This window comes from Camelus ferus, chromosome 7 (genome assembly GCF_009834535.1).
Source record: "Camelus ferus isolate YT-003-E chromosome 7, BCGSAC_Cfer_1.0, whole genome shotgun sequence".
NCBI classification, from domain to species: domain Eukaryota; kingdom Metazoa; phylum Chordata; class Mammalia; order Artiodactyla; family Camelidae; genus Camelus; species Camelus ferus.
The window spans coordinates 18,463,189-18,475,880 of NC_045702.1; the positions used below are offsets into that span (position 1 = coordinate 18,463,189).

At 43.7% G+C, this 12,692-nt stretch overlaps 1 long non-coding RNA gene and 2 gene segments (V, D, J or C); 2 read left to right on the top strand and 1 right to left on the bottom strand.

Moving 5' to 3' along the window:
- LOC106729699 overlaps positions 1 to 12,692 on the top strand; it is a 387,064-nt gene that overhangs the window by 307,459 nt on the left and 66,913 nt on the right.
- Positions 9,959 to 11,661, bottom strand: LOC116664838. The gene is made up of 3 exons (XR_004321313.1): positions 11,340 to 11,661; positions 10,665 to 10,752; positions 9,959 to 10,120 (listed from the first exon to the last, which is right to left on the bottom strand). It is a non-coding gene; the product is annotated as an uncharacterized LOC116664838 (long non-coding RNA).
- Positions 11,659 to 12,692, top strand: part of LOC116664829 — a 49,253-nt gene continuing 48,219 nt past the window's right edge. The window contains 2 exon segments of the C gene segment in view: positions 11,659 to 11,733; positions 11,862 to 12,149. Coding sequence covers positions 11,685 to 11,733; positions 11,862 to 12,149 — 337 coding nt within the window.

The window sequence follows — 12,692 nt, forward strand, 5'->3', positions numbered from 1 at the left end:
CTCCATAGTGAGATATGATGATATTACTAGTTTTCTATCCATAGCCACACTTATAAGTACAAGATGTATATTACATTTATATGTCCAAGAAAGGCCGGTGTATAGAATTTATAAAGGACACCTACAAATTACTATAATTTTTTCTATATATTAGTGAGAAAAACGATAATAGAAAAATATATAAAAAACACAAACAAGCACCTCACAAAAGAAGAAATTTATTTAGCCATTAAACATGCAAACATTGGTAAATTTCATTATGACTGAGTCTGCAAAGTGATGACATCACAAGAAGGTTGTTGATGGGGATTACAAAACCTCATCCTTTTGCTATATTGTTTCCACCATGGGCACCTGGTTCCTCTGCTCTGTAGCCCTTTGTCTTCTGGGAGCAGGTGAGTCCTAAGCACAAAAGAAAAATCTTGTCCTGGGTTTGCTAAGACCCAGACCCAAGTCTTGTCAGGTTCCCTTTCTGTCTATAGCTTCTGCTTCCTTCTCTTACAGGCTCTGTAGATGCCAGTGTCCCCCACACTCCAGGACACTTGGTGTAAAGCAAAGGACAGACAGCAAACATGGATTGTGTTCCCCCAAAAGGACATACTTTTTTTAATTGGTGTCAACAGATCCAGAAAAAAAGAGTTGAAGTTTCTAATTTCCTTTCAGAACGAACGAGTTCTTGATCAAATCGAGTTAGTCAAGAAGCGAGTCTCAGCAGAATGCCCCCGAAACTCACCCTGCAGCCTGGAAATCCAGTCCTCTGAACCAGGAGACTCAGCACTGTATTTCTGTGCCAGGAGCCAACCAACAGCGCCAAAATGTTAGTTCCTCCTAGTGCACAAACTTATCAAGACCCAACTCAGGAAGCAGGTGATCTATTAGGTTGGAAGGACGTAACAGGAGTTCCCTGGAGCTAGCTTAAGCCACAGTGCAATCTAATACAAGGCTAAAGGGTGCTTAGCGGGAGCCAAGGAGTGATGGATAGACAATGATGAGATATACTAGGTATTAGCCCGCTTTTTTATTTTAAGCATTGAAATACCACCTTCCTATATGACGACATCTGCATCCCAGACTCCAAAGAACCACTGGGCGTGGGGGAACCGGGGGTCTCTCTTCTCGAGCAGGCGCATGTTATTATCTCTGTTACATGAATCTCACCTTGTTTTCTCCCTTTCCCAGTCCCCTGGGCATCCAGATTGTGGCCTCCCCTATTATCACTCATGTCTTTGTGAAGAATAGAAAAGCTTTTCTATCATTGCTGGCCCCAAGGCTACTCATCACGCCTCAACAGCCCCCTTTCATCTGAAAATGCTGAGAAAGTGCTTCATCCACTCAGCTGTGCTGTTTGCTCCCTGGAGTCAACTTGATTCAAACAAATTTCTTTCTCTCTCTTTTTTCTAAGTGGATTCTGCTGCACAGGGCAGCAAAAATTCACAAATTTTTCTTAAAGACTTTATATTTATCCACGTTATCTACTTTTAGAGCCAAATTCCATCCAGTACAATCATCGATTCTATTGAGCTCTTGATATGACAGCTAATTCTTTTAAATTTCACCAGTGTGGCAGAACAACTCCCATTCACTGAGGCTTAAAAGGGCTGAGAAACTTTTGGGGGCGCAACACGGAATTTCAGTCTCTGGGAACAGAGGGAAGGAAGAGTAAACGAGCCATGAAAAATGTATTTCAAAGAATGTATGTAGTTACGGTAAGTTATAGATTTTTTTAAATGAAAAATTGTGAGAATGTTATATGCTCCGTGGGGAGCAATTATTCATTGGATAAATTAAAACAAATTCCTGAGAAATAACTTTAGGGAAACAAATTTTAAGCATTTACCATAAAGATGAAAATAATGATTTTAGAAAAGAACAAAACCAACAACTTTGTAGGTAATGAGAAAATGTGAATAGAAAAATTTTTTTCAGTGTAAATTTGGAAAGGAATAATATTTGTGAGAAAGTGTTTAAGAACACTTTAAAAATGATTCAAGTTGTCCAGTTTGATAAAGAGCCCAGTCGGAGGGTTCCTTTTATAAACTACTTACAATGGTGTCAGTTTGACAATAGGAATCAAGAACCTTAAAAATGCAAAAGCATTATAGTAATTCTATCGTTATAATAAGAAAAACTTGGAAAGTTGGCTTCAGGTCAAAATGGACAGTTGTTACTTACTTGCCGTACACACAGAAGCCACTATGAAACCTGACAACAGTCTTAAGGCAGCAGTGTCCAGATATTGGACAGCAGGCAGGGGAGGGCTGTCAGCACTGAGAAGCGGAGACATACAAGTCCCTGCCTTGGTACAGTTCCTGGACCGCAGCGCAAGGGCGTGGAGACCAAGCCGAGCACAGGGGCCTCGCTGAGACCCGAGTTCAGGGCTGTGGAGGTGGCTGACTTTGTAGGGGAGGGGAAGCTGCTATGGAGAAGGGAGCTGTGCACAAACAGAGCTCCCAGTATTGCATGGGGTCCTCTTTATTATTTATTTATTTTTCATGGAGTCCTCTGTAGTCTTTGGGCAAATGGTAACAGTAGACGTCTACCAGACAGAGCCCCCCCAAGGCCTGGCAGAGAGCAGTTGCTGGGGAGCTGTGAGAGGAATGGAGGTTGTGGGGGTCATACAATCCAGGCAGACGGAACTCCTGAGCAGCCAGAGTGGACAGACTTTGCTGACACCCTGAGAATACACTTGGCACCGCCAGGGGGAAGCAGTCACACGTCGGGAGATGGGCCACCCAGGTCCTAGAGTGACAGCCATGCCCTAACGATGCTCAGCAAGCCTCAAAGGGATCCAGCTGATTGGCCAATAAATTCACTGCCTTTTAGAGAAAAATACATCAGCACTCATTAAATAAAACCAAAAAAAAATCTAGACTCTTAACAAGGTAGTATCCACAATTTGAATCACGCAACAACAAAGTGTTAGACTTGGGAATAAATGGGAAAATATGACCCAACGTAGGAAAAAATGGCAGCAGAAACCAACCATAAATAACACAGATGCTGGGAACTTCAAACAAGGATTTTCAAGGAGCTGTTACAAAAATGTTCAAGGATTTAGAGGAAAATATGATCATAATTTGATTAATCGATAAAAGTGATAAACCCGGAACAGTCAAGACATAAAAGGAAAAAACACAAGTTACCATATCAATGATGCAAAGGAGATCATCTCCATAGATCCAGGAGACATTAAAATGGTAGAATATCTTAAGTATATGCCAATCAATTCTACAACTAGGTGAAGTGAAATTATTTGAAAAACGCAACTTATCATACTGACTAGAGATGAAATTAGGAATGTGAAAAACCTTATATGAAGGAAATTTAATTCTTCATCAAAAACATTCTTTCAAAGAAAACTACAAACCTCAATTCCTTTCCTGGTGAATTTTTTCAAACATTTAAGGGGAAAAAATGCCAACTTTATCTAACTTTTCTTTTTTTTTAGAAAATAAGAGGTAGAAACAATTCATAACTCATTATATAAAACTAGCAAAACCCTAATGCCCAAATCTAAGATATTACAGAACACTATCCTATATGACCATAGGTGAAAAGATTTTTCCCAACATGTTAACAAATCCAGCCCAAATGCATTTGTGTGATGTATGCATGTGTGTATGCGTATGTATCTGTGCATGTGATAATGCATCAGGACCCAGTGAGTTTACTGCAAGAGGCACAATGAGTTAGCGCTCAGAAATCAATGGGTGTCATCATGCTAGCAAAATAATGAAGAATAACCATTTCACCATCTCAATAGGTACTGAGAAAACAGTTGAAAAATCCAGTACTCTTTCAAAACGAACACTCTCAGCCCTGGTAATAGAAGAGAGCTTTCTCAATCTGATAGAGGCTATCAGTGAAAAATTTACAGCTACCACCCAGTGTAATGGTGAATATTGGACACATTCTTCCTATAATCAGGAACAAGGCATGACGTTTTCTCTCATTAGTTTTCTTCAACATTATATTGGAAGACCTAAACCATGTCATAGGCCAACCAAAAATGAAATAAAAATCCTAAATACTGTAAAAGGAGAGGTGAAATTATCACTATTTTCAGATTGTATTTATTATTAATATTCATTATATTATATAATATATATTTATAAATTTTATGTATTTATAAATTATAAATAAATTTATATTTATTTATATGGAATTATTTATATAGTTTTTATAAAAATAGATTATTTATATAGAAATCAGTGATTCACAACTAGAAACAATCAGTGACTTTAGAAAGATCACAAGGTACCACATCAAAATTAAAAATCAGATGTTTCTAGACTAGTTGCAAACAACTGAAAAATAATCTTTAGGAAACAATTCCATATATAGTAGGATCAGTAAATTTAGCAAACGATGGTCAATGAAAAACTACAAAACATCACAAATGGAAACTAAAGAAAATATTAAAAATGAAAACATATATCCTGTTTATGGATTGAAAATTTTAATGCATTGTAATAGCAACTTTCTCAACAAATAAATTGAAACAAATGGATGATTACATGGGAAGGAATGGACTTTTCTAATACGTCATCCCATGAACTAAAATCAATTTGAGATGGGTCATAGGACTAAGTGTCAAAGCTAAAACTGCAAATCTTCTAGAAGAAAACACCCTTGTGAGTTGAAGGTAGACAAAATTTTCTTTTGACTAACTAGTGATAAAACATCATTTCTCCTTTGGCATCCTTTGTACAGGAGGACATTTGTTATACAGATTAACGATTCACAAATGAGAAGAGTGTTCTCAGCGTCCCTAAGATCACCTATGAACACACAGCACATAAGTGGCAAGGAGCATGGTATGTGGGTAAGACCGAGAGGTCTGTGCTCTGCCTGTGGTGGAAGGTAAGTCAGAGGAAAAGTGGATTATAGATAAGGTTTGAGAGCCATATGAGCCGCCCAGAGTAGAGGGAATATTGGTCCATGCCAACAAGGACCTTCTTGGTTGCCCAGAAATTAGAATGTCTTTTTCAATTCCCTTCACATCCGTTATGTATCTCTCCCATTCATTCCTCTGATAATAGTCTCTCACTCCTCCTCAGGCATAGATTCTGCTCCCAGAATGATTTCTGCGTCTCCTCTCCTTGCCATGTGTCTACAGACTCCTCCTGTAGGACTCCACCGGACCTGACTTCTCTGTTCTCTCAACTGATGGGACCCCGCCCCCAATAACAGGTTATATTCAGCTCCCAAATCTCTCTTCCACTCAAATCATTGCCTTCAGCAGGGAGCAGCAAATAATCATGCTTAAGAACTGCAAATTAGGGCAATTACATTTTTCCCATTAAGGACAAGACCAAAATGATGATTTTTTATTATAATGACCTTGTTTGTGTTCATTGAACCCAAGGAAATGCAATTTATTGGAACAAGTCCACATTTCTATTGGTATTATTAATGGAAAACTCCACTCAGAAAGAGAGACAAGGGAGAGAATAGTGGAATGTGTCATATGGAATGATGCACTGGCTGTACAATGTGCTTGGGTGCTCCAAATAAATCAGGAACTGTGCAAAATAACACAGGAGAGAGAGAAGCAGACAGGGAATATACAAGACAGGCCATGCGTTGATGATTACTGAAGCCGGGTAATGTGGGGACATGGAAGCTCATTATACTATTGTATGTACTCTGTATGTGTTAGAACGTTTCATAATCAAAAGAAAAAAGATTAAGAAGGAGACTTTTCCAATGTTATATGCAGCAGGATTGACTGGTGTGAGATGCCATGATATATCCACGGACCAGGGGGAGCCAGGACAAGACCAGGCCACCAACTTTGCCTATTACGTCCATCACACAGGATTTCACACCATTGTTGTCTTACTGTGCCATATTTGTAATTTGTTGCACTGAAATACTGAACACTTTCCTCCTAAAATCAGGAACAATTTATGTTATGCCAAAAATATTTCTTTAAGGAACCATTTACAGTTCATTCAAAATATGAGTGAAGATGTTAAGTATTGCTTTGAAATCCCAAACCCTAGCCCACATTGAGTCGAGTGCCTTCCTGCAATGAGCTAATACTTTTAGTGAAGATCTGCATCTAGAAAATACTGACCAAAACAGCAGCAGCCCCTAAAGAGCAGTGGCAACTTGGAACAAAGGTTCCCTTCTCTTTAAAAAAAAATCTCAACATTTATGGTGAATATATTCAAATCACATAGCTTACCTAGACCTGAGTTAGAAAAACTAAATGCAGGAAAAAAAAAAGAGAAATGTTACAGGGTCACAGCCTTCCAGTGAGACTAGACTCCTTTTATTTGAGAGGATTCTGACCTTTCTCTGTGCCCTATTCAGTTGGGATGGTGATGCTTCCTTGAACAACTGAAATAGAGAGGTTCTGAGAAGAGGGAGAGAGACTGCTTTCCAACAGATGGCAGAGAAGAACCAGGAAGCGGAAGGAGCAGGAGTTTCCGCATCCGCTGATAGGACACACACTAAGTAAGCCAAAGCACTACCCGCCAGACAAGTGCGGCACTGAAGGTTAGATCCTTGCGGGGTGTGGTGGGAAGGGGTGTGGTTGCATCTTTCTCTGAGACCCACTCAGTTGGGAGGGACAGTGACATCACCTACTGAATCCTTGCAGTTTCCTATTTCCATGTCCTGTTCCCCCAAACCTCAGAGCTGGAAACACCTCCATCCTGCCTCTCCCCACCATGGGCTCCATGCTCCTCTGCTGTGTGGCCTTTTGTCTCCTGGGAACAGGTGAGTTAGGGAAACATAAGGAATCCCTGCCTTAAATTTTCCGGGTCTGAAGCTTCTCCCTCGAGACTGTGGCAAGAGGAACCTGCACAGACTCCCTCCAGTTTCTGCCTTGTTTCCTCACAGGCTCCATGGATACTGGTGTTACTCAGACCCCACGGAATAGGATCACAAACACAGGAAACAGTGTTTTACTGGAATGTTTTCAGACTAAGGGTCACAATTATATGTACTGGTATCGACAAGACCCAGGACTGGGGCTCCGGCTGATCTTCGCTTCCTACAATGTCAATGATACCAACAAAGGAGAGCTCTCCAATGGCTATAGGGTCTCTCGTGCGGAGAAGGCGAAATTCTTCTTGTTCCTGGAGACTCCTGTCCCCAACCAGACAGCCCTTTACTTCTGTGCCAGCAGTTATTTGCACAGTGCTTCCTGCCCACCTGCGCTCTGCACAGGAAGACCAGCACATTTGCTCAGGAGGGCTCAGAAGTCTTTCTGGATGCGAGTTGTAGGATCCTTCAAGGTCATTCTGTGCCTGGGTGAGCCTCCATCTGAACTCAGGGCCACCTTGGGTTAGGGTTCCCAGGCCATGGGATGACTCCAAAAGCACAGGCTAGACTAGAGCTATCCTCTGACCCGCGTTACCTGTTCTGGTGGGGCTAGCCCCATAGTGTCCTCCTAGGAGAATGAACCTGAGCATTCGGGAACACCATGATGACTTTCAATAAAAGCATCTCTTGTTGGCTCTTCTACAGTGTGGTTTTCAGTGGTCCTGTGGCACCTGTCTCCCTCTACCCACTCTGCAGCATCCCCACCCATTCTGTCCCTGCTGGTGGCCCCACTACCCTGCCAGCCTTTCTCAGTCCTGGGCCCTCCAGATCCTGCTGTTTAGCTCTATACGTGGTTGCCTTGATACCGAGAACAGACAGACTAGCTTGTTTTCTAAAACTTCGTTCTAAGTAAATTTAATTACTGTTCAATTTGACTCAGAAGTTGGAGTTCAACTACCAGAGATAGTGATCTATAAAAATGATCTTTCATCTACTGCTCCATACTTGAATCTGTCCTGAGATTAATCTTAACCTGCAGGAGCAGAAAGACTTGTTTCATTTCCTGGATGTACTACTGAATTCAAAAAAAATACGCCTACTGTCCAACATGGAGGCAAAGCTAGGAGCTTGGAGATTCCTCTTTCTCTCAAGGCATTGGAAAAAAAGACCCCGACTGCCCTGCAGGGCGAACCCTCTTAGGAGCCAGTGAACTGTGGGCACAAAGATACTCAATCAAGGACTGCCAAGCATGATGTAAGAGTCTGCCTGCGGACCAGGTTAAAGCCTTCCTAATGTGCTTTCTCTTCTTACCGTGGAAGCCTCAGTTATTTGAACAGAAGAATCCACAGGATCTGGTGATGTTCAGGCACAAAGAATCAAATTGCTTTTGTTTTCTACCGCTTCTAATGTGGGCGAGGGGGGAGTCATACCTCTTTTTTGTTTTCCAGTGTCCTTCATGAGTCCTGTTTCATGTATTCCCTTGGGAAAAAAAGATCAGTGTTCTATGGAGTTTTGTTCCCAGCATTCTATACACACTTCACAAGCCATCTCACCTGTAATACAATTCTTCTCTCATGAGCTGTAACTGTTCCATTTTACAGTTTACTGGACATTTTTAGTAGATTTCCCTGGACTTTTCTTCTGCCTTTTTTTCCCCCTCAGTATAAATATTTTCCCTTAACCTTCCCATCCATGGTCGTGACAATTTCTTACATGACTTCCTAAATGATAAATTCAGTCTTCTCCTCAACACTTCCAGCTGGATGGCCTACAATTCAAACTCAAGTAATTTATTCCTGAATTTATTGGCTCCCCGCCCCTACATGCATCCACTCTGGCCCATATACTGTACTTCTATCTCAGTGAGTGGAATGATGGTTCTAAGTTCCTCTTTTCCATTAGTCCTCGCATTACATCCATTGATAAATCTATTACTTCTGTATTACAGATTGTCATCGATTCAGATTTCCTGGAAAATGGACTTTGCAAGGGACATTAGTGTTCAGGAAGATTATTAGAAAGTGCCCTTATGATCAACATGGGTAGAAGGGAAAAGAAGGAAGTTGCATGGGGCAGAGGAGAAGCTGGGCAGTCCTGCAGCCTCCACAAGGCCTAAGCTGAGTCCACAGGGAGCTGGGAGGCGGAGGGGGCCCCTAGAATTACCCGAAGGGGAGGTGAGGAGGCCGGGTCTCATGCCCACATTCAGTGCAGCCACATTGGACACGATGGCCCTGAGAAGGGGGCTGCCCTCGGGGGAAGAGGGGTCCCTTTAGCCAAGACACCTCACAAGGAGGGCCGCCAGCCAGCAGCACGCCTAGGCGGCGGGGGAGATGGCCTTCATGCCTAAAGGGACAGCCCGGAGACTCATCACGGTTTCCGACACGCACGCTTATCTGATTCAGCTGATCCTGTCTGTCTTCGTTGCTTCTACTTTACTGCAGGCCCTCATCACCTGTCACTTAGAAAAGATGCAGTGTTCTTCTCACTGGTCCGCCAGCCTCTTACTGCATCGGCTCTCCTCTGTCTTAGACAATCCCACCAGCCTGATTGAGTCCAACGTTCTCCATAAAGCCCTCCATGAAGAGGTCTCTGTCTAAAAGTATGACCAAGTCTTCCAAATTCACTGCAGAACTTGAGAGTCCAGCTCTACTGACTGTTTCGTATTTCACTGAAGGGGACAAGCCGAATCACAGGGCCTCACCTTTGCAAAGGCTTCTCCTGTGTCTGAAGTGGGTCACTGCTGCTTGACCGCCTGGCTCACTCTTGCATGTCCTTTCATTCTTAGCTGTGAGATTAGCTTCTCCATAAAGGCTTTTCTGACTCCTACAGACAGGGAAGACTCGGCTCCTATCCATTCTAAAACTACCACAGTTGGTGTAGTCCTTCATAAATCACTTTATTCTCACCCTTCCTGAGACTGTGTTCTTTAGTTTGAGAGTGATGTCCCTCCAGTTTGACAGCCTTAGAACTGAGAACATTGTTTGATTTAGTGAAGAAAAAGTAGAAGGATGGGACAGAGGACAGGAGAGGGAAATAGACTCAAACACATCTCAAGTAGTTCAGGATTTTCTTCCAAATAACATGTTTTCTGAGCTCTGGTGGGTGTTTAAGTCCTCCACACACCCCCGACCTGCAAGTCCTTTAAGCACAATTATATAAGAAGACAAAGAAGACTAGAAAATGAGACAGGGTGTTTTTACTGGACCAAAAATGCATACAGATGTATGTAACAATTATCTCTGATGATTCCTGTATCCCTAATTGTTGACATTTAAAAATTCTCGTCAGCTGCTCCAGAGACTTCCCTCGCTGGACCGGAAAGGTGGGCACGCATGAGTCATTCCTGCACAGGCAACAAGAGGCACGTGGTTTATCCCTGCCTTCAAGCATCCCTTCCTCTGAGCAGGACCTGAGCCTCACTCATATCTACTCCCAACCCAAGATCTACCCCTCTCTATCTTCCTTCTTTCTTTAGCCATCTCTACCGCGAGATAAAGATTTTACACCCAGGCCCTGCTGAGAACTTTTATCGACTCATCACTCAATCCTAACATCTCCTCACACTTAGATCAACTGGAAGTCTCTCTCCTTCCTGTTTCTTTAAAATTCATCAGAAAGAATCTCTCCAGATCTCTCTCTAATCACCCATTCCACTTTTTTTTTCCAGCAGGAGGCAGTAAAGCTTCATTGATTTTTCTCTTCCTGGCCACTTCCTATTAATGGAAGACCAGCTTTCATAGTAAAAGCAAAGACCAAATGTCACCAATGATTTTAATGATTACCTTTATCTTAAGAGAGCCCCTAATAAGAGTATTTCAGGGTCTGTAAGTCAGAAGCGTTATATTCGTTCAGGACACAGGGGAGAGCAAGAGTGAGCAGGGACCTACCGGTGTTAATACATCCAAGAAAGCTGAAGAGGTGATCCTTAAACAGTGGAGCTGTAATAGCCAACATCCAAAAGCCCAGGTCAGCAGCCTGCAAGCAGAAGTTTTATTGGGTGTGTATCCTAGTGAACTGGGGCAGAGGCAGCAGACAAAGGGGGAAGGAAACCTGGGATTCATCTTCGTGGCTCAAAGTCACAGCTAAAAACTTTTCTCAAGATGACACGAGGAAAGAGAGAGGAGAGAGAAGAGTGGTTGTTTTGGATTCTGTTCATAGCAGCAGCATCCAAATATGTTTAGCCAATGTTACCCAAGTATGTACTGGAAAATAGCTGCAGATCTGAATTTTCCATCCTGGCACGATTGGTAGTGCAGTTAAAGAAAGATGAACCTTGTACCATGGAGCCCAAGTTGATGAAGTGAGTGAAATCTGAACACCGAAAAGTGAGAAGCGAGACGGGGAACGTTGTGTGATTATCACGCAATAATACTACATTTTCTGAGAACCCGGTGAATGCCAGTTACTGCTTTCAGCCCTTCACGCGTGTTACCTAAGGGGTTGCCCCACTTAATCCTCGCCAGATGGTCCCTGCACCCCGTCTGACTGAGCCGCGCTGCTCACCAAACGTTCTTCTCTCTCAGCTCTGCAGACTTCATTCCAGCCCGTTCCCCAGAACTCACCTCGAGCATCACTGCCTCTGCCGACCTCCCTGATCAGGTCAAGTCCTCCTATTACGAGCTTTTGAAGCGTTACCGTTCTCATCTTCGTTGCTTGTAATACAGGTGCAATTTTGTCAAAACAGAGACCTGAGTTAAGACCAGCAAAACATCTAGCCTTCTTTGGATGAGAGACGTGGACAAAAATATCAGTGCTCTGATGGGTAAAAGCGTCTAGACGACACTACGGTATCAACAGGACAGCTGCGGGGCCCAGAAGGACTACGTCATCGCAGTCTGAGCGACTTCATTAAGAGCCCGTCCCACTTCCCCAGAGCCGGGAGACACCCTTCTCACCCCGACTGTGCCATGGCCGTCAGGCTCCTCTGCTATGTGGCCCTTTCCCTTCTGGGTGCGGGTAAGTCATAGACACAGAATTCTCTAAAATCAGGAAGAAACATTTTTCTCTGTACTAGGCTTGCTTTTGGCTTCAGCATTCAGGCCCATCCTGGACTCAGCTTGCCAATTTTATTCTGTATCTCTCAGGCCTCACAAATGCCGATGTTAACCAGACCCCAAGATACGCTGTCATAGGGACAGGAAAGAAGATTACTCTGGAATGTAATCAAGCCATGGACCACGAGAGCATGTACTGGTATCGACAAGACCCCGGAATGGAACCCCAGCTGATCCATTATTCACGCGGGGTTAACACCACAGAGAAAGGAGATCGCCCCTCCGAGTCCACTGTCTCCAGAATAAGGAAGGACCAGTTTCCCCTGACGCTGGAGGCCACCAGCCCCTCACAGACATCTAGATACTTCTGTGCCAGCAGTGAATGCACAGCACTGCACAGGCACTTACAGACAGCACAAAAAAGGTCCTCGCAGAAGTGAGGAAGCCCCACCTTCATAAACCTCATCTCAAACTGCAGAAGCCACTGCAGGTGTCCACCGACTCCCCAGCCCTGAGCGGCCAGTGTGGTCTGAGCAGCAAGCTGGGAAGAGGGCTGTGCCCGGGTCGGCCTCGACCAAGCCGGGGGATGGTCCAGCCGCGGTCGGACTGCCCCGTCCCCTGCGCCCTCCTGCACCGCCCTGCTGAGGCCGGCACCAGTTGTGTCCCGCAAGATAAGTGGGATGGTATTTGACGGTTGCCTCATGGCGACCTGCAGGGGAGGAAACAGGAAACGCTTCCTTTGATTTTCTCCACAGACCGTCATCTCTGGTTAACGGTTCCTTCCTCACGTAAAGCGTGTTACTTCACACACAGCGGCTCAAAAGCCTTTTCCTTTCCCACGCAGTACCCTCTTCTCAGCCCTCGGGTCCTCACTCCGTGGCTTTGAACACTGAAATCACAGAAGGACGTGAACTGATGATT